Below are 25,337 nucleotides of genomic sequence, written 5' to 3'. Positions count from 1 at the left end.
AAATCTGCCAATATCGACATTCTCATGACGTTATCTTACAAAATAAGCGTTGACGAAATAAAAATACTTATTTTGCTGTCGTTGCACTCGCGTGTGTAAGCCGCAGCGATTACATGAATATTGCGAGCTTAGGGAACGGTCTCTTTGTTCCCAATAGGCGAAAATATCGGTTCCAATACGCAGCGTGTCCAATGCACAGCTGAAATAGCAAATGACCAAGCAGAACGAAGGAAGCGAGCACCAGGGATGGCTACCTAATTTGCACTCGATCGCAGTTTCACAGACATCCTGCGTCACGAAATTTTTTGCAAAGGAATTGACAGATATGATCCCTGGGCTTGGTCACACAACAAGCTGACGCGTAATACTACCAACGACGCAACGTTGGCACCCGCGGATGTCTCAAGTGTTTTCGAAACTTGTCGTCAAAAGCCCATTTTTCTAGTATTTGGCCTACAACGATGCTGATGCATCTGACGACTGAAAGTATTTGCGATATGGTGGTTCGTCACGCCGAAGATACCATTCAGTGCATTTTGTTCAACCATCGCCTGCAAGATTGACCACTGGGCTAAATCTCCAGCTGCTTACTTTCACTCTAATACTTTAGTGCTCGTTATTGGTTAATTTATCGTAGCAAGCTGTCGAATCTATATGCATTTGCACATGCATACGGTAAATATGATCTCACGTACACCTGTCATATCGGTGCCCTGTCGAAAAATATACAGATAACCCTCACCAATATATGAGCATATCAGCTACTCATGCAAAATCTCGTGTTATACTCGTGTGATATGTTTTACGTTCCGCATGATTTACAAAAATGTTCTGAACTTGAGTTTATTTGTACACCTTCATGGCGACAAAATAAAATAAGCGATAAACATGACTCGAGAGGAGACCTAGTGCTGTCCTCTCTTTCTTGTCCCGTTTCTTTCCCACGGCTTTTTTCCACCATGAAGGTTTATGTTATACGAAAACACTCCGGATCCCCATATGTGCATATAGTGCACATATGGGGTACAGGGGATATTCGAAGAGGTATGGTAGCGTTTGTGCCTATGCGCACATTGCAGCTGCGTACATCGACTCTTCGTCGGCAAACAAAGCAATTTCAATAATGTCAACGACGTTAGAGTTTGCTTTTGGCTTTCTAAATCCTGTCTTTTTACTCTGGGTTTCAAATGAATAACCATTGGTGACTGCATGAAGTGACCAAAATAACAGCACCGCTTTAATGCAGGCATCTTGGTCGGCGTGTTCCTGATGAAAAATGCACTCTGCTAACAACTATTCTTAAATAAAATTTTATAACCTAACCAGTTATTATAGTGATCATGAGACATGTTTTTAGGGCAAGTAGTATGCCAACTGAGACAGCCCGCGGCACTTAGAAATCTTGGCAGCAACGCACTTCTGAGCCACCATATCAATCGTCGCCAGCGCAGGTGAACAGCAACTGGGAAGACATAATGATTGTCAAAACATGTTTTGGCGCCTCCGAATGGACCTTTGTATGCATTGTGCTACTCTGCAGCTTTGCCTGCAGAGTAGCGGCATTAAAGCTTACCGAGTGCCCTGTGGTAACGGTCACGTGTTGGGCCGACTCGTTTGGCTTCAATCGTATTGCGCAATGATCCATCCTAGGTCTTCTACTTCTTCCGTGCTGAGTATGTGCCCATTGTTGGCCAGTCCTCCAGAATGGATACGTCCCACTGTTGCACAAGGGGTATAGAATGCTTGAATGTATTTAGATGTGTGGCAGCGACGTGCATCATACACCGCCTTCGCCCACGTGATATCGCTGCGTCAAGGTCACACGATGTGCATCCGCCAGCTGTATTGGCTTCATTTAGGCGAAATTTCCGCCATTTTGGCATAACTGGCACATCGTGCATCAAAGCAAACATTACATGATATTGCACTTCGCACAGGAGGAAAATAAACAAAATTGTGCGCATCGCGTTTAATCCTACAGCATTTCATTAACCAATTCTCTAAAGCTCCGCTTCACATACATTCCAACATGTCCCTTGAATCTGCACGCTATTTTTTTAAGCACTGCTCCTTTCAGAAGCCGGTCTCAGGGCAAACGCGGCGTCTGTTACGACTTCTTGTTTGTTATCGGTACAGACATCGCCGACCCTGACCGTATGCTCTACGTGATCGGGCCTTTGGACATGCACGGGTACTCTGCATTCTACGAGGTAATCACTCTGTTGCTGGAAGGTCCGCTGCTTTTCGGCCTACTGCTATATGCTGACTACCACTGGCTGCGACGAATCGACCGATTTATGAGCTTGCCCGAACCCGACATTGAACAACGCCTCCGAGTCTCGCCTGGGGCGCAAGTCCTGAACGCAGGACTGTCACCCACCAAGGTACGTTTATGCTTCCAACGTGCACACTGAATCGAGCAATTTTAAAACTAAAGTAATTCATTCATTCATTCATTCATTCATTCATTCATTGGGTTTGCCGAAGCAACAAAGAACATATTGCATATACCGTCGGGGCGTATCTGTGGATTACTTATGATAACGTCTGATTACGTGCATGAAGAGAAGTGCTTTTTAAAGATGGTCAAGTTCATTGTATATGGTAGAATTAGTTTGTTCAAACGCGGTTTATAGGCATGTAAGTGCTTGCATTTTTGAGGAACTCGAACCCGTAAACCGTTGACCCAACACTTGAGCCGTGTTCGAAATAGTGAACACCTGGTGCCATTCCGAAAGAACAACGTGACCAGGGGAGTTAGTTGGTGCATATTTTAGGAGCAAGCATCACCACACACAGAACAGTGAACAACGCTGTGCTTGGTTATCTACCCTTTCGTTCTTCGCCGTATGTTTACCGCCGTTCGCTTTCAAAAACTGTCTGCCAGTAATGATATTCCAATATATATATATATATATATATATATATATATATATATATATATATATATATATATATATATATATATATATATATATATATATATATATATATATATATATATATATATATATAATGACAACTGCAATCTATTTGAGTGCATCTCATTTTCCTCACTCTCTGCGCACACTACATTCTTATCTGGAATACTTAGTGACATTGACACGCACTTGTAGTTTGTTACCCGAAAGTACCCGGAACGCAGCGTTTAAGAAAGGAAAGGCACGCAAGGTGGCGGTTACTGCTTAGGGAGAATATAATGTCCAACATACGCAAAACGTTTATGGAGCGCAAACATAGCAAGGACAGACTGTTTCTTCGAAAGAAGAAAGCCCCCTACGGAAAAAGAAGTCTTATTGAGGTTCCAATTGTCGCAGTTTGCGCTGTGTGAGCACTCCCGCAAGAGTTGCTTGCACATCCGACGAGGTTTGTGGAATGAGCACATGATCTTACTTATGGCACTACATTTTTCTTATGGGCAGGTACGCCGGCTAAAGCTGGATTCACACGATGAGGCGGATTGTCGATTCAGACCGCAGGCGACCGTGATGTTGCTGAGCTTAAATGAGTCGCTCCAGTAACAGTTCGTCGGCGGCGTTTTTTGTGTACGGCGTGATTCGGCGGCACTGTGATACATCATGCCGACCATCTGGCGGAATCGGCAATCTGTGCCGTCATGTGAATCCCGTCAAGGCAGGCAAGTTCCTGGACATGCGCGTGAGCATCACCAAGGTTCGTGCTCACTGCAACCGCTAAAGGATCAGATCGACTTCACCAGGTAGAACGCAACGCTCCTAGTGAAGGGGCATGCGTATTAGTCAATGTTTGAAAAAAATGATGAAAATATATTCTTAAAGCATAGTTTTAGAGAACGCATGAGCCAGACACTGGCCGTTTGGGTGCTTGATTGTCTCTCGCACAGGTGTAGAGCGATAGAAATATATAATGCAACTCGTTAATCTCCTCTTCACGATTATACAACAATGTCCTCCATAAGTGTGCAATGTGGCGGATTAGCGATCTCCAAGATTTTCGACTTCTGTAGCGTTTTTGCACCTAGCGAATTCTGGGAGGCTTTATTTACTGAGACAATGATTTGCATTGAATCTTTTCTGTTCTTTTTGTTTAATCGAAGCATTCTTTGGCTACCTCCCGATACACTCGGTGTTCGCTTCTGGTTTCTCGGCAAGGTTACCGTCTTCGTACCATCGTCATCACCGTTGTCGTCACGTGGTCGTCGCCAAACCATTGTCGCCACAGGCCTCCTCGTGACATCGTAGTCGTTGTCGTTATGCCGTTGTCACCACTCACTCGCTGCCGTCACATACACGCAATCACTCCTTAACTCGGACACGCAGTGCCATCTATCAACACTTTGCGCAACCCCAACCGAGGTCAGATAGCCAACTACCCGCAGAGTTCTTCACATAACATTGATTTGCGCATTGCGTAGCATTTACCTTCTTATTTTTATTCGGATTAAAATGGATCCTTCCACTACGTCATCCCATATCTTTCCTGAGTTGCTTTGCTAATGCCAACCTTCTGATTTAATGTTAATCTTTAATTTTGTGGAATTTGATTGCCCTTCTAAACGGCTCTCCTCTGTTTGCATTCTAAGCTTGTGGGCGAAGTACGATTTAATACTTAATGACTCGCATTTAGTCTCCGCTGTGTAACGAGCTCTTCATCGCGTGCGATACTGGCGGTGTGAAGCACGAAAATGCAAGCACTGACAAAGACCGTCATTGTAGACGCGCTCTTTACACCACCGAAAATTGTTACAAATCGTGTCCAGGTGCAGCGCCGTTAAGGGAGCGCGTATCAGTCATGTTCGTCGACGATAAGGTTTTTCTGTTACATATCTGCCCAGCACACCTTTATCTTATAAAGGCTGTGGCTAAAGGTACGTCCGACATACTCCTTCAGCTTCTTTAAAGCGCAGCTTTGAGGCGCCTGTTCTTGTGATGAGCGTCGGCGTCGTCCCTCGGCGTAACTGAGCGAACGAGCACAGCGGAGGATGAAAGAGCGAACGCGGAGCGCAGCGGGGGATGAAAGGCGGTAACGGCGAATAGAGCGCGAGCAAGACAGCGGAGGGCGCAGTGGAAGCATGCGAAGGAAAGCGGAGGATGAGAGTAAGAAAAGAGGGTGAGCAGAAAAGCGGAGTTCCGCACGAGACGCGCTCAACGGCGGCGACCAGGCATGCGGCGAGCGCGTCCACCGATACCATAATATGTAAACAAAGCGCTGGCATGAGCTCTATACCCATTGCGTATGCGCTACTTTGCCTATGCCGTCGGCGCTAGAGAATACGCTCCGCGCGAGCCACGTGTTCCTGTGTTCAGGCTTTCTTTCTGAGCAATGAGCGACGCAAATGGTGGAAACGCATCGGGTGCCGCTGCTGCTAAACGAGCTGCCCGAGCAGAGGCTCAGCGTCGCCGCCAAGAGGACCCTGTGGTTCAGAATCAAATTCTTTGCCACAATGCATTGGGAATTCAAAACATCTAAACAGCTGCGCTCAAAATTCGCATTAGAGAGTGTCATAATCATCGGCGAATTATTTTACAAATACGTAGAGCGGATCCGCAACTTTTCTTATGGAACTACGTCCGACGTTTGTTTTCTGCATATTTCACGTTGAGATAACGTCGGGGAGAAAAAGGCGGAACCGCGAAATACACGCTTCGCAAGGGTGAATGTTTCTGCTGAGTGTGTTGCAGTGGAGCGCGCATAAATCAGCACAGCTGGCGCGTGTCAGTGCTGCAACAAGTGCGGCATCTTTTTCCAGAGCGTTGGTGCGCGCATTCAAAGAAGGAAAAACGCATTCCATTCGCTCACTCTCCATGCAATGCTACAATAACGTGTACTTCTTACAACTGGGTTAATGTTGCAATTAAGTTCCGCTAGCGATACGCTTGAGTGATTGGTGGAAATGCGTTCGTGTTGCAGCCGCTGCTCGAATATTTCTCAATTACCGACTGCGCAACCTTTGCAAGTTGGAACTGCGATGCACAACTTGATATAACTGTTCACTAAATCGAAGTAACGAAGCGCAACTCTTTTGCAGTAAGGCCCGAGTGGCTCCGCTGACCGCTTTTCAAGCCACCTTCAATTTTCGTTCTCGAACACGTGCGAGTGACCCTTGTCGTACCGTTTGCCACGTCACTCAGAAGCAGTTGCTACTTGACGCGTCTACAGGATACACTGGTTTCATCGTGCCGCTGTGCTGACCACTATTGAAAACTTGGAAAACGCTAGTGCGTGTATACGGTGTTGTATGAGATGTGTTTCTGCATACCTTTAAAATAATACTCGGTCATCTCCGTAAACACTTATAGTTTGATGCTGCTTCCTCTATCCGTAGTAGTGGTAGGTAGGTATGTAGCGGCAGGTTGGTTCTGCATACACACGAGGGAGAATCTTATCCGGTTGCTCATTTCGATGGCAATAAGTGGCAGCGTGGTTGAGGGACTGATCGCTTTTCTAATAAAACAACATTAGAAATGGCTGTTGGTGTTCAATACGTTATAGTATAGCCTACCTAAAGTGCACAGGGATTGACCTTCGGGAAAGCCGAAATGGAAAATGATACAGAAACTTTTAGAATTGTCTACTAATGCGTAAGCGTTCATTGGCTCGGCTGCTACTCCGCTTTTGCTTACTTGCTAGACAGCTTATGTATGTTTATCTATCGCTTTTCCGGAGCGAAAGGATGCTTACACGTTAGTAGACAGTTTTTAGAATTCTTGTTATATGTTTATTGCTTATCATGTCTATCCTGCTTAGACCATCTAATAACGTTCAAAGCACAATTCAAATCTATACAACCAAGTGATTACGATCTTCTTTTGTGGCGTTTCGTGCAATGTTTTATTCGCAATCAGACTACTTGCATTTCTTTTCTGTGGTGGCTGGGAACCTGTTTCTCCTTCGCTTTGAATGTCTCGTCGTTCCTGCGTCGCCGTAGCTGCCCTTGTTTATTTCCATCTTCGTCTTTCTTTTTCTTCTGTGCTAATTCGAGAGTGCTGGTCGGTGGACGCGTTGGCGGTGACGTAGCCAGTGTTTTTCTTTCTTCCTTCTTTTCTTTCTTTTCTAACGCTACCAATCATCTACTATAACGTTTACATGTGCTAACGCGACCAATGATTCATTTATTTCGCAGATATAAGGCGTCTCGGGACGGCCATATATTGCTGGCGTACTAGCCAAAGAGCTCTTACGCGTTAAAAAGGCATGTGACTTATATATCAACAGCTTGCACTCAGTGGTTTACATCACGCATATAGAAATGGTTCGAAATCACCTCTTCTTAGCGTTTCAGTAGAATCTCCTTTGCTGCTTACGTTGGGTACTCAGATTCAATACCAGCAAAATACACGTTTTTCTTTTTTTGTGTGTAGCATGGTGTAAACGAATTTTGCCGCTTCCATCTGACAAGAGCAAGACCGCTACTGTGTGACAGAGACATCCATCAGACCGTCGGGTAATGCGTTTAAGCAACCTCATTGAAGTTTTTTTTTTTATATATTTGCTACATAGCACATGTAAAAACAACAGGTGGATAAACGTACTGAAAGTGCAATGAATGTGCTTTAACGCATAAACCGATAGTCCAATAGATGTGGCTGTCGAGTGGTAGTGAGGACGAACTGTGGGCTATCAGCAAGTCATTGTCAGATTTATGCAGCCAGAACGGTATTAGCCAAGTCAGATAAGCTGCCGCCGAACAAAAATGAAAGATATGACGTGGTGTCGAATGTTCATTGCAGTGTGCACAGCACTCAGGTGCATAAAGCAGAGATTTTACCGCAACGCCAACAATGGGCTACATGCAGGTAGTTCTCCATTGCTACGTAAACCGCTGACATCGATTTTGAGAGGTTGCTGCCAAGTGCATTTTGTATTTTTCGGCGTTTCTTGAGTCAAATTCGTGTGCACATTACGGACATTCTACTCTAACATTTTATCAATGACAGGTTTAACTCCTGCAACGACCTCTAGATGCTTCTTCTGTAAGAAAAGCGAGTTTCTGGCCCCGCTGGCATTCACTGCCATCGAAGTGAGCTACTGCATATTAACTCTTACTAATGTGTGCAGAAGCCCAACTAGCATGCGTGTGCGTGTGTGACGCAAAGTTCTGTGCGCGTTCTAACCACTGTGAGGGTAGCGTGAAGCCTCACGGGATGCGCATTGCGGAGGAGTTTCCTCCTCGTTGATTCACCGTACCTTTAGGATCTTTAATGAATGTTCGAGCGTACGTCCAACGTATCTTTAGACATTCCGTTTACAGAAACAAAATAAGAAAAACGACGTATAAAGAACCAAAATCTTCAAGCGCAGAGATAAATCATTCCTTTCTACTTAAGGTTTCAATTCCACTACTTTGCGCTAATTATCGCATCTATTTTTAATGGGCGCAGTGAGAGGCGTACTTCGGATGGAAAGTAGCACGAAAAATCAGGAGAAAAGAAGGGCAAACGTGCATAGCGCTACGTCCTTTTTTGTTCTCGTTCCTTTGTTATTGTGTCGGCCATATGCACACAACAACTAGCCGAGCAAGACATCTTGCTCGGCGTAATGACCTTGTGGAGTGCGCCCAACGCTGCCGCAGCAGTCAACGTCAGCAGGTATCTTTCGTCAAAAGTACAAGCGGAGCTAATGCTCGTAAAAATAGGACATCGTCTTTGCAGTACGCCTACTTTATTTTATTTTTAATCTTCGAACTATTATCTTGGTGTACGCCCATATACCATTCACATTTTTTAATAAAAAAAAAGCTTCAAGCGCAGTGACCGTGACTTTTTGGAAAGGAGCTCCTAGGCGAGCCTGACCTACTTTGCCGCTGATAACTAAACTGCCAGAAGTGGTGGCATTCCCCTAAGTGGAAAATCTAGAGGTAGACACATTTTCACCCGCGCCCCCATCATTTTATTATCTAAAAAATTGCGCCTAATACGTGATATTCATCACCGAATTCCAAAGCTCACTCGAGGCAATATTTAAACCGAGCGCGTCCCGCTGCTACGGCAGATGGAAACGCCCGAAAAAATGCGTGAAGGCGTTTAAACGACGGCATGTCGCGGTAAATTCCGGCACGGCACACAGCCACACATGGTTGCAAGGCAAAGCATGCCGTATCGTTACCTGCCGCGGTAACGATACTACGTCGCGCATTTTGTTACGGGGCGTCTCATTTCGATATGATAGTGGAGCCGCCTTCCAACGCTTGCGGCTCACCCGATTCCGATATAGCCTGAATTTACCATTGAAATTCGATGAAGAACGTCTCAAATTAAGTGTTATTCTCAAATATAAAGAAAGCAAGGTTGCATTAAAACGTGACTGCTATGAGAGTTGCCATTAACTAACCGCTTCCAAAGCCTCCATAAGGTTAAGGATATTAACGCGACAGCGCTAAGGGGCTCGTGTCGAAGAAAATCCGGAGTCGGCGGCGTTAGCCGTGAGCGAAAAATCCCGGAAGGCAATTCATAAATAAAAACAACTTGCAAGATGGGCTGGGTAGGAATCGAACCGGCGTCTAGTGTGAGACGGAGACGCTACCACTCAGCCATGAGTTCGATGGTTCAAACGGGACAAAAGCGCCTCTAGTCAATGCGGTGTTGCCTTCGAAACGTGCCGTAGAGAGTTATACTGCGGTGTATATCGCTAATTATTAGCATGTAAATTACAAAGCCGCAGTTAAACGAGTAGCGAAGTACGTTTCCGCTACATTTCTTCTGCGCTAGGCGCACACGAAGAGCCATCTTGCGGCAAACACAGAAGGCCCCCTCCTAGCAATGTACGGCGCTGCCCCGACAGATGGCGCGCCACTCGCCCGCTTCTCCCCTTCGGATGCCCTTGCGTTTAATAAGTTTTCTCGCTCTCTCCCCTTCCAACTTCCAGCGTGCGTCACTCGAACCCTCGTGTTTAGGCGACGCGGCTCCTCTTTCCGCTCACAGCGCGATTCCTAGGTGCAGCGTCCGATGCGGGACGCGTGTGACGTGATCGCTGCGCCGTAGCACGTCCGGTGGGTAAACGTCCCCTGCGATGTGTGCCGTGCTGCTTGCGAGGAGTCATGCGTCTGCGTGGTGCTCCTGGAACAAATAATTAGAAAAAAGTTGTGCTGTCGACTTAGAAGTATCGTGTATGAAAACTATGTCTTTGTGTGACTCAAGAGCATGCCGAGTGAATGATTGGGTGGTGCGAACGGGGTGCAATAACGCTATCGCGTTACTCTTGAAGGCGAAGCTTAAGCGTCCTCCAAATTTTTTTGTTAGTCTTCTGAAGCTCACGTTATTAGCGACAAAGTATGCTCGCCTCACCTAGGAACCACTTTGCAAAAGCATAATTTTCGCGGTCCTTACAGCATTCTTATAAAAAAAATCTGTACGGTCTGGAAAAAAAACGTCCTGTATATATATGTTCTCTTTTTGCGTTTCCGTGAACGCTGTAATATTCTCAAGCTTTTTTTTTCTCTCTGGCACTTCGATCTTTCTTACAGCCGGCTTCCAAGCAGGAAGACACGGACGTAGTGAACGAAGACAAACTGGTTGCGGAGCTTGTCGAGAAAGGACAGAAGCAGCCTCAGCCACCGTCGAATCCGCAATCAATTCAGCAGTCGCAGACTCAGTCGCAGACTCAGTCGCAGACGCAGTCGCAGACGCAGTCGCAGATGCAGTCGCAGACGCAGTCGCAGTCGCAGATGCAGACGCAGTTGCAGACGCAATTGAAGACGCAGTTGAAGACGCAGTTGCCGACGCAGTTGCCGATGCAGCAGCAACCACAGCTTCAGTCACCGAATCCTGATAGCGCCCTGCCCGCCATGGTGGTATACCGCCTCCACAAAACTTATGGTTACGTGGACAACAAGACTGCCCTGCAGGTAAGCATCGTTTTTGAGCGAGTACACAAAGAAAATACGATGCATAACGTTGAGCAGATCCGAGCTTTTTTTAATCATCTCGCAGTAAATGCGGCCAATGATCGTTGACCTGCACACCAAGCTCGATTAGGTATATCACTATACAAACATGAAAAATTACTTACGCAGTGATTCAAACAAGTAAAGACACTTGTATGCTCCTCTACCACCTCCCCTTTACAGATAAAAAATTTTGTTTTCTTGGTTCAACAGCATAATAGATAAAATATTTTTAAGTACAAAATATATTGAAAAGCACTATCATTAATAGTCTGCCAGTTTAAAACGCTGTAAGCCTTGTTTACTGGAGAGAAAGGAGAAAGATACATGTGAGGCTTTAGTTCCCGCGAAAACAAAGCAGGAAAAGTACAACAACACCTGCCCTACATCATACAGCAGGAATTGAGAAATGATAACGCCCAATGTTTCTGCGCCCCTTGAACAAAAATGGACGATGCGAACAACGGGGTCTAAGCCTGCACGTACATAAAATTTACTCCACAAACAGAATTAAATGCCTGCCAATCCTCCCTAATTTTTTTCTATGCGCTTCGAAACTTGGGCCCGTTCTGCGACTTTCTTATGGTGCGTCTTGTTTAAAAAAAATAAATTAAATCCGCCAAAAAGGGTTAAAAGCGGGCTGGTGTGCGCATAGCAAAAAATATAATTGTGATGGTAATTAAGCCGCGTTCTTTTCATAGCGCAGCACATCATATATCAAAAGATTACACAACTAGTTTGAGCAAGTTTATTCCGACAAGTTATAATCAATCAAGACAAGACCTGAAAAAGTCACTGAAAAATAAAAGTCGCTGAAAAAGTAACTGTGATATAAAAAGAATGTGTCGCTTGTCACTCTCTCCTGTGCCAAGTGTGCTATTGCTTCTGGGCTGCATGTAAAAGAAAGTGTTATGAATACCAAATATTAAAATGCCAAATTTTTAAACGACGATGTTTAAAGTTCACAGGTGGGCAGGTATGACATTCACAAAAGATGAACAGGAAAAGGGACAGCACTCCACTGTCGCGACTGCTACTTAGTCATGTTGAAAGATCCAGATGGGTTGAAATATGGGCCAGTTGGTACATACTTGAAACGAAAAAACCAGTCAAAAACACAACGGACAAAGGTTGTGGTGTGAACCTCACTTCTTGTCCTTTGTGTTTTTGACTGGTTTTTACGTTCATGAAAGATCCAATTATCAATTTTGAATCTGGTTGGGCAAACTTGATTCAGAAAAGACCACTGAACCACGTTATATCCGAGTTTTAAAGAAGCAGAATAAAACTTCATAAATATAATCTCCCTGCACTAATTAGCAATCACAACACTTACGCAAGTTTTATCACTTTGTACGTGCACTCGGGAACCACGTGTTCGGATGCTACCATTCACACCGTTGTTCTTGGTTTTGCTTTGGTTTAGCAACGTAGCAAGCCCACGTTCCCTAGGGCATATCAAGCAAGGAGCAAACGTTCAGACTTCTGGCCTTTTCGAAAACAAAAATTAAACATTTCCACTTTGTCCGTGACGCAAAGCTTCTTATTCTGTCATTTTGAAGATTATGGTGCATCGTGTTACCTCAGTCTATGAAAGCTGTGAGAAGGTGCAGACTCTTGTTCTTAAGTTTATTGCTGCAAACACGTAGCAAATCATAATCTAAGGCGCTCTCCTTCTCTAGTTAGATTTTGTTTAAATATCTGTTGTTGTCCCACGTATGATTACTTATAGTTGCTAAATTAGACGCGAAATGTGTTACTAGCAAAGCTCTGAAGCTGAATTGGTCGGCAACAGCTAAGCGTCATATCTTTTATTTTTTTCATTTGAATAGTATAATTTTTTCTTTGTTTTGCGTTATATAAGATGGTTCAATCCCACTGTGCTAGAGGTTATTGCCTGCGATTCTGTCGGATGACAGTGACAATCGTTTGCTTAGGGGCAACTTTGTCGTCGCTTTGGTCTATATGACCTATTTTGTTGCCTCCTGTTCAAAGCTGACACGCATCATATAGTCATTTCTAACGAGCGTGCATCACGACTGCAAGGTCAATTATTTTTGCTTGATTGTTGCTTATAAGGCCAGCAGTTTATGATGGTCCCTCTGTTTTTATGCCATCGCGCAGCTGCACCATGTGGCTGCAAGTATTATACAATCATGTAAACACAGCGTTCCGGTCACTACTCATGTAAAATATTAACTCATTCTATTACTTGGCAGGTAGAAGTAGGTTAGCCTTAAGTGACGTTTCACTTGGCCGGTGAAGTCAACAATTTATTCTTTGTCTGCTTGGCAGCAGGCACTGTGACATTAACTCGTACGTCGCAACCAAAATTGCAACGGCGAGATGGTTTAAACTCGTAAATGTGGCCCCTTCCGCCATCTTCCTTGACATGCTAGGTACGTTAAACTCAATTCATTTGCACCTCTCGTAGCACCGTGTTTTAGAAGACCATAAGCACAGTGCTGCCAACCTCCGAAGCCACTTTTCTTCGAACTCAGATGAAAGTTCCCTAGATTTCCGTGGACATTTTGCAAAATGCGCTTGTTGATGTTGTCAGTATGATTTGTCGTAATGATTAATGTTTGTTTGCGTTATGCTAATAGACAGCAAATATTATTGTTTCATGTTATTTGCTAAGCTCGTTTTAAAATAATTCAATAAGGATATCACTGGACTCAAGCTGAAATGACGTCACAGTGCAAGTTGTTATGCCAACAACATAACCTCCTCGTTGAGTAAGGCTGGACGTTGGCCTTGTTGGTACGACATACTGAAGGCCTTAGGCGTAGAGCAACCGACACATCGACACACACGCACAGCGCCATGTGTATACGTGTGTGTGTGTGTGTGTGTGTGTGTTCCGCGCCCTGCTTTTCTCCTGTGCCAGGGCATCCACACCCTGTCGTATACTGAGCGAGATGCGTTCGCTGCGCTCCGGTAGGATCAAAGCACGTAATTTGCATGACCGTGCGAATGTGATTTTTGGTGACTTGAGTCAAAACACGCCATCACGTTTGTAGTTTCACCATTCCAATGTCTTAGCGCGCAATTTTCCTAGGCTTTGACACATTACCGTATCTCTCTAAACAATGCGTAAACTCCTTAGATTTAGAGAACATTCTCTCGACTTGGCGCCACTGCATTACTAGTGCCCCTCTAGACCCACACCACCTCGTGACAAAAGTAGTATGCAGTTAGAGCAGCGTCTGGGGACAGTAGCTTGAATCCTAGCTTGAACCTCTTTACCACTGATGCAGGGCCTGAGCTTCACAGTCCGCGCGGGCGAATGCTTCGGCCTCCTTGGAGTTAATGGCGCCGGAAAGACGACCACCTTCAAGATTCTGACGGGTGAAATCCTGCCGCACGAGGGCGACGCCTTCATCGGTGACGTGTCCGTCGTGCGCAACGTGTACGAGGTATGTAGATGGAGGTCGTGAATTGGCGCGCTTCGTTTGCATAGTTGTATGTACCTTGTCGTGAACATTTTGCAAAAAAAAAACGCCTAATTACCACTGAACAGATCATAGCAACCTAAATGTCGACCGAAGGCTTCTAGACTGTTCTGTGACATACTCCCTTTGCCACACCAGATTTGCTGCGCCCGGCGCCGAGGACGACATCGAAGTGTCCCTTCCCTTGGCCACCAAGCGGAAGGGGACTCATAGTTTGATACCTACAGAACTTATTTGGCCGGCTCTGTTATGGCTGTGGCAGCCAAATATCGCCTATTCGCTAGGCTCATCCTTTCTGCAGGCTCTGGTCCCTGTATAAACTTTATTTGTGATCCGCCTCTTTCTCATGACGGTTCACGCAACAAACCTTTCACTTTCGCTGATATTCGTATAAACTTGTCATATTTAGATACATTGTTTACCATGCAGTAAAATAAGTGCTTAGTTTTTGTTGTACTCAATATTATTGGCATAAATCGTGTGAGAATGGACGACCAACATTCGTATATTTTTCTTGAAAGAACTGCGCCACCGTACCAGCAGAGAAACGACCGATGTTGCGCTGAGGCTCAGAAAGCATTGGGGTCGCTGGACCGGATCACCGTGTTTTCATCAATCAATATGGAAACAATTGCTAAATCGTCGTAGCATATGAAATAAACCTTGGATGGAGACTGAACTTGTGGGATCGTTAGCCGTCTTTTTGCTTGCGATCTTCTATATTGAATAAACAGCAATTCAATTGGACCTCGTGAAACATTTTATCGGCGCCACGGGACTGCACAGAATGGCTAAAACGTACCAAAAACGCGAACAGCCACCCTTGTAACGTGCCTTGTAGTTCCAACTACCAACTAGCCCGTCGAACATCAATGTTTCTCATCTCTGGGTTCCTGAAGGTTTCACGCACATGATTCTTATGCACATGATTCTCCTTTGAATCGTTTAACAATATTCACCATATTTTTTCAGCGGTCAGGTAATTTACCTTAGGCGCGATGTATGGCGTGACCTCGTTGGTCTTAGGCGCACAATTTTTGTCAAGTTTCTAAGAATGCTATTCGCTGTTCTCATGTTTACGTTTACCAGATTCTTGCCACCTGTCTTTCCTTATAGAGCATGAAATGGCACTCACGTGTAGTGTGCAGTGTTGACACTGAGCTTGTTGACAGACTGACATTGCCCTTAGCCTCAATATTATTAACACTCTTTGGACTTTCTTAAGGCAAGGTGAAGTCACGAAGGCAACATAATGGCTCTTTCGCAGTAAGGAATGTTGTTGCAACTTATACTCGTTAACACACGCCATGCAGAGGCATATGCCGAGGGAAGCAGATGCGCGGTGCAGTCGCTAACTCTGTCGACCTTCGCAGTTCCAGCAATTCCTCGGCTACTGCCCGCAAAGCAATGCCCTACTGGATACGTTGACGGGCATTGAGACGCTGATGCTGTATATCCGATTGCGTGGTATCCCAGTCACCAAGGAGTACGTGGACACGCTCCTGGAGATCTTCAACATGGTTGAGATCGGGGCGCATCTCGTCGGCACGTACAGGTGCTTCCGAACTCGCAAGATGGGACCTCGTTAACGGGAATAATTTCGCTATTGCACCTTATTTTGTATAGTGTGACGTATATATTAAAAAAAAAATTGCGACTTCCAGCATTTACACAGCGCAGAGACTTTAGTCTCCTATTTCTTTTCAGCCGTGTTCCTGAGTCGGTCTTCAAAACTAATTTTGTTTCGACGAACGATGACGACGACGACGATTATTATTATTATTATTATTATTATTATTATTATTATTATTATTATTATTATTATTAGTGGTAGTAGTAGTAGTAGTAGTAGTAGTAGTAGTAGTAGTAGTAGTAGTAGTAGTAGTAGTAGTATCGGTGACTATTCCCTTTGTAACGGGCATATAAGCATTTACGTTACTCAGTGGTAACGCCATCTGGTGGAGTGTTTTTAAGCTTTTCTTCCCTCGCTGTCCAACATTTCCTCACGTAGGGACCATTCTTCCAATACACGCCCAGTGCCATAGACAGCACCGACACCTTACACGCCATACTTATGTGTTCTCTCTAAAATGAAGTAACTGTAATCCGATGAAAACAGAAATATACGGGGTTATCGTGTATGTGCCTCGCGTTTATGTGAAGCCATGAATTACTCAACAGGCACTAGTAAGCACCATTTTACTAGTAGTTATTATCGTTCGTCATTCTTCAGTTTATCGTGCCGTTGTCACTCGGAATGCTCAGAACTTGGGCATGAAAATAAGAATAAAATAAACTTAACAAAAATATATAAAATAAATAAATAAATAAATAAATAAATGTCGTTGAATCTAGAGTAAATTTTGGGAATCCTTAATTTTACGCCAATAAATTCTGGACTTCAATTTGTGGGGTACAAATCAACGCCACGTGGATGAACATCCAGATACGCTAGGCGTCTATCCAAACATTAGAATTCATCATGCTCATTACCATGAAACCATCACTAATAAACTCGGGCAGAATGTAGGCTAATGAACCAACGCTCATAATTGGTTTACAAGGGTGCCGGGATATAAATGTATCCAAATGTGATGATAGCACGTGTTTCCCATTAAGGAAGACAGTAAGTGGCACCGCATCCCTGCTTGCAAGTTCCAGAGTGCCGAGCACTCGTTTATGTAGAATGCCACAGTGCGTTCAACTGATGGTGGCACAAATGCTTAGGTAACATCTGTATGCGTCTCTACTACGTGCACATGCAGTGCAGGGAACCGGCGCAAGCTGTCCCTGTGCGTATCGCTGATTGGCATGCCGAGGATGCTACTTTTGGACGAGCCCTATTCCGGAATGGGAATCCTCTCGCGAAAGCGAATCGTGAACTACATCAGCTCGCTGCAGAAGCAAGCGAAGATATCCATCGTGCTGTCTTCTCACAGGTAAGTGGGTCACGAGCCATTCTTACGTGACGAATGCAGTTCCCTTTGTATAGCTTCGTGCTACAGCCGAGGGGATTACAATTGTTTGTTTTATAAGCCTTCCTCTACCTTGCGTACTTCCGCAGAAACAGATTTCCTATATCTCTACGCGACGTCCGCAGGTCGCAAAGCCGAGGTTTCTTGTAGTCAGTGTCGGGAACTCAGAATTCAGTGGCTAATTCACCATGGGGAAACTCGTGGAGAACTTGTTACCGATGCACCAATCGATTACGTTTGCCATCTTCGGTGATGTCATTTCGGAGGCGACCGTCTTTCAATATATGGACGAAGCTGGTTCTAAAATTTTTGTTTGTCGCCAAGTATCAATAACCGCGAGGTGGGCAAGCCACGTGTTAAGACGTCGCCCAGGAATGCTGGCAGGCAACATATACAAGATAAAACTGTGCAGGTGCTTTTAAAAAGCCCAGCTTGGAATGAGAACATCGGCTTTTCTGGGTAGCGTCATCCCACGTAATTTGCAGGCTTGGAGGTTATCCAGGGTATTCTCACTCCCAAGTACAAAGTCTAGGTTGGTGCGATTTTCAGTGTGGGCGCGTCAGGACTTCCCACTCCCTGCGGTGCATGATCTTAACAAATAACGGACAGACACGCCACAGACCGAGATAACATCTATTGGAATGGGCATTACATAACAAATGAGAGTGCGTACTAGTGAATGAGCGATAATTTAGGGGTGATGACTGACAACTTATTGCAGTGTTTACGACGTTTGCTTGTGGCGAGAAAAAGGGAAAAAAAACAAGGTAATGCTCTTACAGCTCCGCTCAGGAGCAGCTCAGGTTTCCTTAGAGCTGCTCGTCAGGGCTGACTGCTCCTCAACACTGACTGTAAGCGCTTTCATTCAGGCTCGCTCGTGCACAACAACTGCTTTCATATTCATAGTAACGTGGGCATCGAAAAAGCATTAATATCCGTGTTACCTGCTTTTGCTGACACTCTGGAGCTTCGTAAGGTGAGGCCGCGAAGCCACGTACCTTTCACGAGTTCTTGAAACCACTTACAATGCGCTTAATATATCGGTAACGCCGTTAATCGGCATTACACCTATCATTTATGGTTAACTTGGCACCTTGTCCAAGCAAATTTGTTTATTAGTTTGGAGTAACATTGGAAAGAATTCATGGTTGATTCTGCCTTTCCCGCTGATAACAATATGCTTCTTTTAATAATCCACAGTAACTCACGTGGCTATGCATTTCTGGCGCGATATCATGTATTGTACTACAGTAATGAAGGATGAAACCTTGTGTTTTTATTTGTGATTAATGTTGCGAATTGTCTCGACACGCCACCTCAAGCCTTACGGATGTGGAGTTCCTGTGCCACCGCATCGCTATCCTCAGAGGGGGCAAGCTGCAGTGTCTCGGCTCGTTGTCGCATCTTAAGGAGAAGTTCGGAAAGGGCTACACCATCACGGTGAAGTCGTACCCGGATAAAAAGCAGGACTTCGTGTATCAACGAGAGGTGGTCCGCGATGTCAGAAAGAACTTCCCCGACGCAGATCTCGTGCACAGCTACGAGGTGAGCCTTCAAGAAGGGAGCACATCAGGAGGAGCACACGCCTTACATGACGATTAACTAGACGCAAATAAAGTACCGTAGCACAGTGATTGTAATGTATTCGTCCGAGATAGAAAATGCTTCTTAATGTACAATGTACATGCTATGCGTGTCGCAGGATCTCTTTGATGTCTAGTCCACTGATTGTGTTTTTACAAACAAGGATCTAATTGCACTAATCAGGAAGAAGAGAGGCATTGATGCGAAACTTCAGCGTAACGGGAAGCTGTATTGGTAATGACTCGCTTCTGCATTTACAAAACGATCGCTCCTAGTGAAAAACTTCGATATTGCCAAAAAAGGTGCAAAAGCGACGGTACTGTTCGCGACACCTCACTGAATTTTCCGCGCCAGGTCGCCCGCATTTTGACAACGCTTGCCTAATTGTTCATTAATAAATGAAGCACAACATTGCATTGCATTCGGGGGAAAGAAAATGGCAAAGTCTTGCAATTTCCCGAAGCTTTAGATACGGGAAAGCAACTCAATTACGATAGAACACCCGGAAGCTTTGAGCGTTCCAAGGCTCCTTAGCAACATTTCTATGGGGCCTTGTGTAGGCGCTTCGACGGACACAACTTTCACGAGCAATTCGGTTCATCGAACATATACATAACAAAAACTTGAAAATGATTTGACGATTCTGGTATGTGTTTATAAAGGGTGCTCAAAATGAAGCTTGATGGTTTTCTTAAAATTAGGCACTGAGAGGCACGCGAATACCACCTGTGCAAAGAAGTCATATGGCCAGGGGGACACAAAGTGAGACCATATAATTATCGCTGTCAGCAGCCTACTTAGCTAACATATAATAATTAACATTTTGTTGACTGCAGTAAGTGTGCACGCTTGTATTCAAACGTTAGAGGCAGTCGTGTTTCTGCATAGTTTCACTTGGAATAATACTTCTGGCATGCCTGCGCTCCGAGATCTCTGACTCCAAATTTTAATGGTAGTTCGCATGATTGCGCATGCAAGAGAGAGCATCGACGTAAAGCTCCTCCCTGATGGGACGCGGGTGCTGCGTCACATCATTGAGTCTGATAACGGCGCGGATGCATTGTGAAAGATTATAACCGTCCCCCTTTCCCTCTCGGCTGGCGAAATAAAAAAAATCGGAGAACACGGAACCGCTGTCGTAACACGCGACCGCGCAGACCCTAACGATGGCGGCAGCTGCCATGCCGAGATGATGGCGCGAGCCGGGAAGTCGGAGGGCAGTGCGCGTGCGCAGTGGTGACTAGACGAGCGGGCATGGTCCTTGCCTGGGCTACTCCAATAAAGTGACCGCTGATCAAGAACAACTGCACGGCACACCGCGCTGTCATATCTTGACTTCGCCAGCCAAGAGAGGAAGGGGGACAGTTATCTTTGCCAATGCGTCCGCCCCGTTGTCAGACTAAACGCCGAACGCAACAGCCGCGTCACATCAGGCAGGAGCTTTGCGCCGATCCTCACTCTATTTCATGCGTGATCATGCGAATGACAACTAAAATTTGAAGTCGGGCAGCTCGGAGCACAGACACGCTAGAAGAATTCTCCTGATACTGTGTAGAAACACGACTGCCTCTAGCTTTTCAGTACAAACATACCCACTTATGCAGTCAACAAAAAGTTAATTATTCAATTTGAGTTAATTGGGCTACATACAGAGATAATCATAATCTATCTTTGTGTCCCCCTAGTCCCATAACTTATTTTCACAGGTGGTCCTGTGCAAATCGTTGGCGTGCCTCCCAGTGCCCAATTTTAGAAAACCATAAAGCCTAATTTTGAACACCCTGCATATGAAACGTTAAGGCAATTGTATACTAAGACAACTTCATTTTGTTTGATTCTCACGGAGCGCCTTTTTTTCCCGAGATATTTATCATTAAATCTAACATTCAGTCCGCCAATTTTGCATTCAGTGGCGTCGATGTCTACAAAACGTCAAAGCCCCATTGCTGCTTTGCTTACTGCGCGAGGCACACCGTTTACAAGCTGGGCGGAGTTGAGAACAGCTGCGCTCTAGCTCTTGGCTGGCGAAAACAAGCAGTGGATGACTTTCTCCCGCTTCTCTCACTCACGCTGCAGCGTAACAGTCAGGCATCATTGTGCAACAATGGTGGCACGACGCTGCGTCAACAACCCCGCCCCAGAATGCGAAATCAGGGGCGCTATTCTGGACACGCATGGCGGCTGCACGGCCGCCATTATCCGCCATGTTTACTCTCTGATTGGCTGTCGAGAGGTCACGTGTTTTGAAATTTGTGCCGGGAAGCGGAAGTATTGCCAAATGCAATTTTGCGTTTTCATCAAGATGACGAAACGTCACGTGGAGCTGCAAATTTTATGGAGTAATACATTTTTTTGGTCCTTGGCAGATATATTGTGTTGTTAGCGCTTCAAAAAAAAAAAAAATGTGAGCGGTAGCGGGCAGAAGCCAGTGCAATGCATCTGCAATTGCGCGGATATGTGGTGGCGATCCAAGATATGCGCCATGCCAGCTTGCTGATTGGCTGAAGGAATATCTCGTGAGGAGCGTCACAGGAAGGGTTGTTTCGTAAACGTCATTTTGACGATGCGTGACGTTGCGCTGGGCCGCCATTGCTGAGATGTTCCGCCATAATTTTTGCTGCGACGAGCCGCGCGAATTATGCTAATGAGCAGCCATATGCAATGACAGCCGAGAGGAATGCGTATCGCCACATTTTCCCCGCCCTTTGGCACCACGAAAATCTTTTGTTCATAACGCGTGCTCATAGTATTTGCATCGCTCTCGGGTGGTGTTGGCATTTGTGTTTGGGGCCATCATTTTTTGAAAGAATGCGTTTATACGAAATAATATTGGTTGAACATAGCAAACTTTCGGCAATGATGTCCAATTTTCACTGCTGCATTTGTATTGTAATCAAGATTAATGCCCTATCGCACAATCAAAAGTTATGACAACGGCCTCTTTCTAACTTATAAAAAGAAATGTACGCAAGGCGGCGCCTTGAAGTCTCCTCCCGCACCAGCGAAATGAACAAGAGATGGCAGAGCCGGCGCTTGCGTCGCGCTAGTGGATATCTCTGGCGCGCGCAACGCTATCGGTGATATTCGGCCGTTTCTCAGCCAGCCGAGTCGGGCTGAGTCACTTGCGTTTCACGAGATAGCGATAACGTGGCCTAGAACGTGCGCGCATCACCACTGGTAGGTCGCGTATGTTGTCTCTAGCAAGAAAACAAGCGCGTTGGCGCCAACATGCGATGATTCATTCCATTTTCCGGGGACATGCATCCTAGCTATTGAAGCAGACGACGGCTTGTACGCAGCAGACGACGGAAGCGAGAAGCCTTTTCGACGGAATAATCATATGCTTTGAGATAGCTGCTTTATTTTTACTGCGGAGAAAAACTGTTTTGCTTTACTGATAACGCTACATTCAGTGCCTTCATTTCAGTTTCTTAGGCAAAACGTCAAGTTGGCGTCACGTTATGTAAGCAAAACTTGGCCACCAGCGCCATTTTGTTTGCGTCGCGCCTACGCCACGCACCGAAGAAAATGGCGGAATGTCCAGAATAGCGCCCCAGCTTACTGAGCGTCAAACGCGATGATGCATATCTCGAAACACAAGCACTCCAGAAGAGTCCAAAATGAAGTTCGTATAAAACACGGCTGTTTCAACTTGTCCACATAGAAACAGATATCGTAATCGTGAGATCCAGATAATTGAGAAAGTTTTTTTCTAATTATGCTCTTGATTAATTGCTCGCGAAACTTGAGTGCCCCAAACAGCATAAACCGCCCGTGCAAGCACATTTTGCGCCACGATAGCGTCACTATTTATTAAAAGTAGCGCTAACTTCAAAGATCCTGTATATACCTTCTCAACTTCGCCGTTTATTCTTATCAAAATTCTTCATTGCGTGACATATATTTCCTTTAAGAGACAGCAGAAAATTTTCGAGAATTCAGGTAAATTGTTCACTCCTCGCGTGCAGGGTTTGCTGGAGTTCCGGGTATCCCGGGTTCACATGCTCTGGAGCGAGATGTTCACTCGCATGGCGAAGATCAAGAAGCGGTTCAAGCTGCAGGAGGTCTTCGTCGCCGACACGTCGCTGGAGCAGATCTTCGTCAGCGTGACGCGCAAGGAGGCCAGCGAAGCGGCCGCTGCAGCCGCGTCTAAGACGGTCAGCCTAGCGGGAACCTCGCTGGGCATCTAGGCACGACCGGCAGTTAACTATGGCAGCGTCTGTTCATTTCGCGCTGTGCCAAAAAAATAAACAAAGTACAAACAGTCTGGTGTGCGTAACGCGTGCTGAGGAAACTATAGAAAGCAACCGACCTTTTTTTTTACACGTTTCCGCATCTAATATACAGGACGGCATCTCGGCAAACATTTCCGGCGCTGAGACATTGTCCTCGATGCAATCGTTTGGAAAGTGCCGCGCTCATTGTATCATCCGAAAACACAGCACCAGCGGCTAGCTGCGCAAAGAAAGAAAATATCCCGAGGCGTCGTTAAGGCCCTTGAAGTAGCGAAAAGCACCTGCGACCATGGACGAGGAAGAAAAGCTTAAAGAACAGAGGAATTTAGCACTTGTCACACGGTTCCGAGGTGTGTCTGCACAATGAATAAGTTACAAGTGATTTTCTGCAGCAGCAAAGTGGTCAATGTTACTTGCGAGAGCAAGCTTAAATTTTAAAAAAATACGCGACACTTCATCACCTGCCTTTTGTGACGCTGTAATTCTGACGGGTATCTACTTGCCGGAAATTGTGCTGATCGACTGGCGTAACACGTTCAATGCATAGAGGTTGCAGGCTTAGGCAGTGCCCGAGAAGCATCGTTGGCGAAATACAAGCTTCCTAGCCTAAACGTACCTGAAGCACAAACAGCGAGGAAAAGAAATTAACAGCGACAGGTATGTGAAGTTCCTGTAGCGGAAGTGTTTCTATCCTTCAATAATGATCTCTAAATAAAGAAAAACTAGAATCTGGAGTTTCAACGCGCCAGAACCGCGAAGTGATTGAGGCACATGGCGCAGTGGGTAGAAAACAGTGAAATACGACTACTTCTGAACACCCGGGGATCTTCAACAGGCACACAAATCAAAGTACGGAAGCGTTCTTGTAGTTCGCCCCCATCGAAATGTGGCCTCCGCTTACGGGATCGAACTCACGGCCTAGAACTAAGCAGCGCAACGCCCAAGCCATCGTGCTACCGCGGCGGGTAATAGCAATCGATGTCACGTGCTCTATAAATTGTCAATAAAGCATTCACCTAAATACAGTATATGGAATTTTTTTTTTTTTGCTTCACATGTAGCGCAAATGCAAGCAGCTCGGAGAACTGGGCGAGCTCTCGCATGCCGCGCCCTTCTCGCAAACGACTGCATTGTCAGCTGGCGACAACGTCGGACGTTTAGCGTTTAGTATGTCACCAGTTGTATAATGCCAGTCGCGAAACTACAAAAACACGAAAAAGACCGGACACATTTTTGCGGATGTACCACTGACACATAGTGATCACTGGGTTGTTACTTGTCTCGGAGTTTATCTTTTTCATGGTCACTGTTTTCTTTTAATTATTTGTTTGAGCTATATTCGGCCCTACACCCTTCTTGAGTCCTAGGAACCTGAGGCCGGATTAACAGGGAGTTTCTTTCGTAAGTGCACCTATAGCCATTGGCCAGCGCCTTCGCTAATATTATGTACAGTCAAAAGCTTTACGACAGTAAACGTGGGAGGCCGTGCCGCACAGTACAAGCGGAACGCTCTAGTGAGAGCGTGGCGCGCTCTCGTAGCTTGTGTATACAAACTACGAGAGTGAATGTACAACATTAGGATTGATTGAAATTTTATCGTGCAAGCAATTCCGTAGCAAAAGAGCTCTTCGTGAATATCGGCCCTAGATTGGCAGGACACGAAAGCTCCCAAAGGCTTTGTAAACGATTCACTATGTTCGGTGCAATGATCTCGCTCTTTTTTGAGAACACTGAGCAATATTGGACATTGGGTACAAAGGCAGGCTTCTTTCTACTGTGCGCTTCAGTGGAAGTGACGCTTAGACATCGGAGCAGCGATTAAGTTTTATACAATAATGACACACTGATCGCTCTGCTCCTACCGATCGCTGTCCGCATATTGCGAACGCGCTTCAAGTAGATGCGGCCAGAGCTCCTACAAGACCAGCAATGGGCCGTCCAGCATGCCCGCGCAGCGGCCGCCAGGTACTCCCTGTCGGTCACTGCGTGGGAGACGGCCACTGCGCGCGGACGTGCGTCCTGCAGGACTTTTATTAAAGTTTGTCCAATCCAATCTGCTCAAAAGACATGGCGAGTCGCAGGCTGAGCGTGGCTGAAACTAACAGAAGCTAGTACAACGCCGATAGAATTGAGCAGGTTCTTTTTGTACTAATCTGGTGTTCATAACACTGGGTAAACAGCAGAGCGAAGTGAGGCAATGCCGCGAAAGGTGCGAAATGACGGCATA

The 25,337-nt window shown here is 45.5% G+C and overlaps 1 protein-coding gene across 1 annotated transcript in view; it reads left to right on the top strand.

Annotated features, from left to right (window-relative positions):
* LOC126540857 (phospholipid-transporting ATPase ABCA3-like) overlaps positions 1–23,142 on the top strand; it is a 48,419-nt gene extending 25,277 nt beyond the window's left edge. The window contains exons 10-16 of the mRNA XM_055076419.2: positions 2,137–2,384; positions 10,442–10,822; positions 14,122–14,280; positions 15,690–15,871; positions 17,082–17,255; positions 18,614–18,836; positions 22,844–23,142. Coding sequence (XP_054932394.2) covers positions 2,137–2,384; positions 10,442–10,822; positions 14,122–14,280; positions 15,690–15,871; positions 17,082–17,255; positions 18,614–18,836; positions 22,844–23,065 — 1,589 coding nt within the window. The 3' untranslated portion in view covers positions 23,066–23,142. The remainder of the gene's footprint in view (positions 1–2,136; positions 2,385–10,441; positions 10,823–14,121; positions 14,281–15,689; positions 15,872–17,081; positions 17,256–18,613; positions 18,837–22,843) is intronic.
* The last annotated feature ends 2,195 nt before the right edge of the window (positions 23,143–25,337 follow it).

The sequence above is a fragment of the Dermacentor andersoni genome, chromosome 2 (assembly GCF_023375885.2).
Source record: "Dermacentor andersoni chromosome 2, qqDerAnde1_hic_scaffold, whole genome shotgun sequence".
NCBI lineage: Eukaryota > Metazoa > Arthropoda > Arachnida > Ixodida > Ixodidae > Dermacentor > Dermacentor andersoni.
Note: the sequence above shows the minus strand (reverse complement) of the source record. Positions and strands in the feature narration are given on the sequence as shown.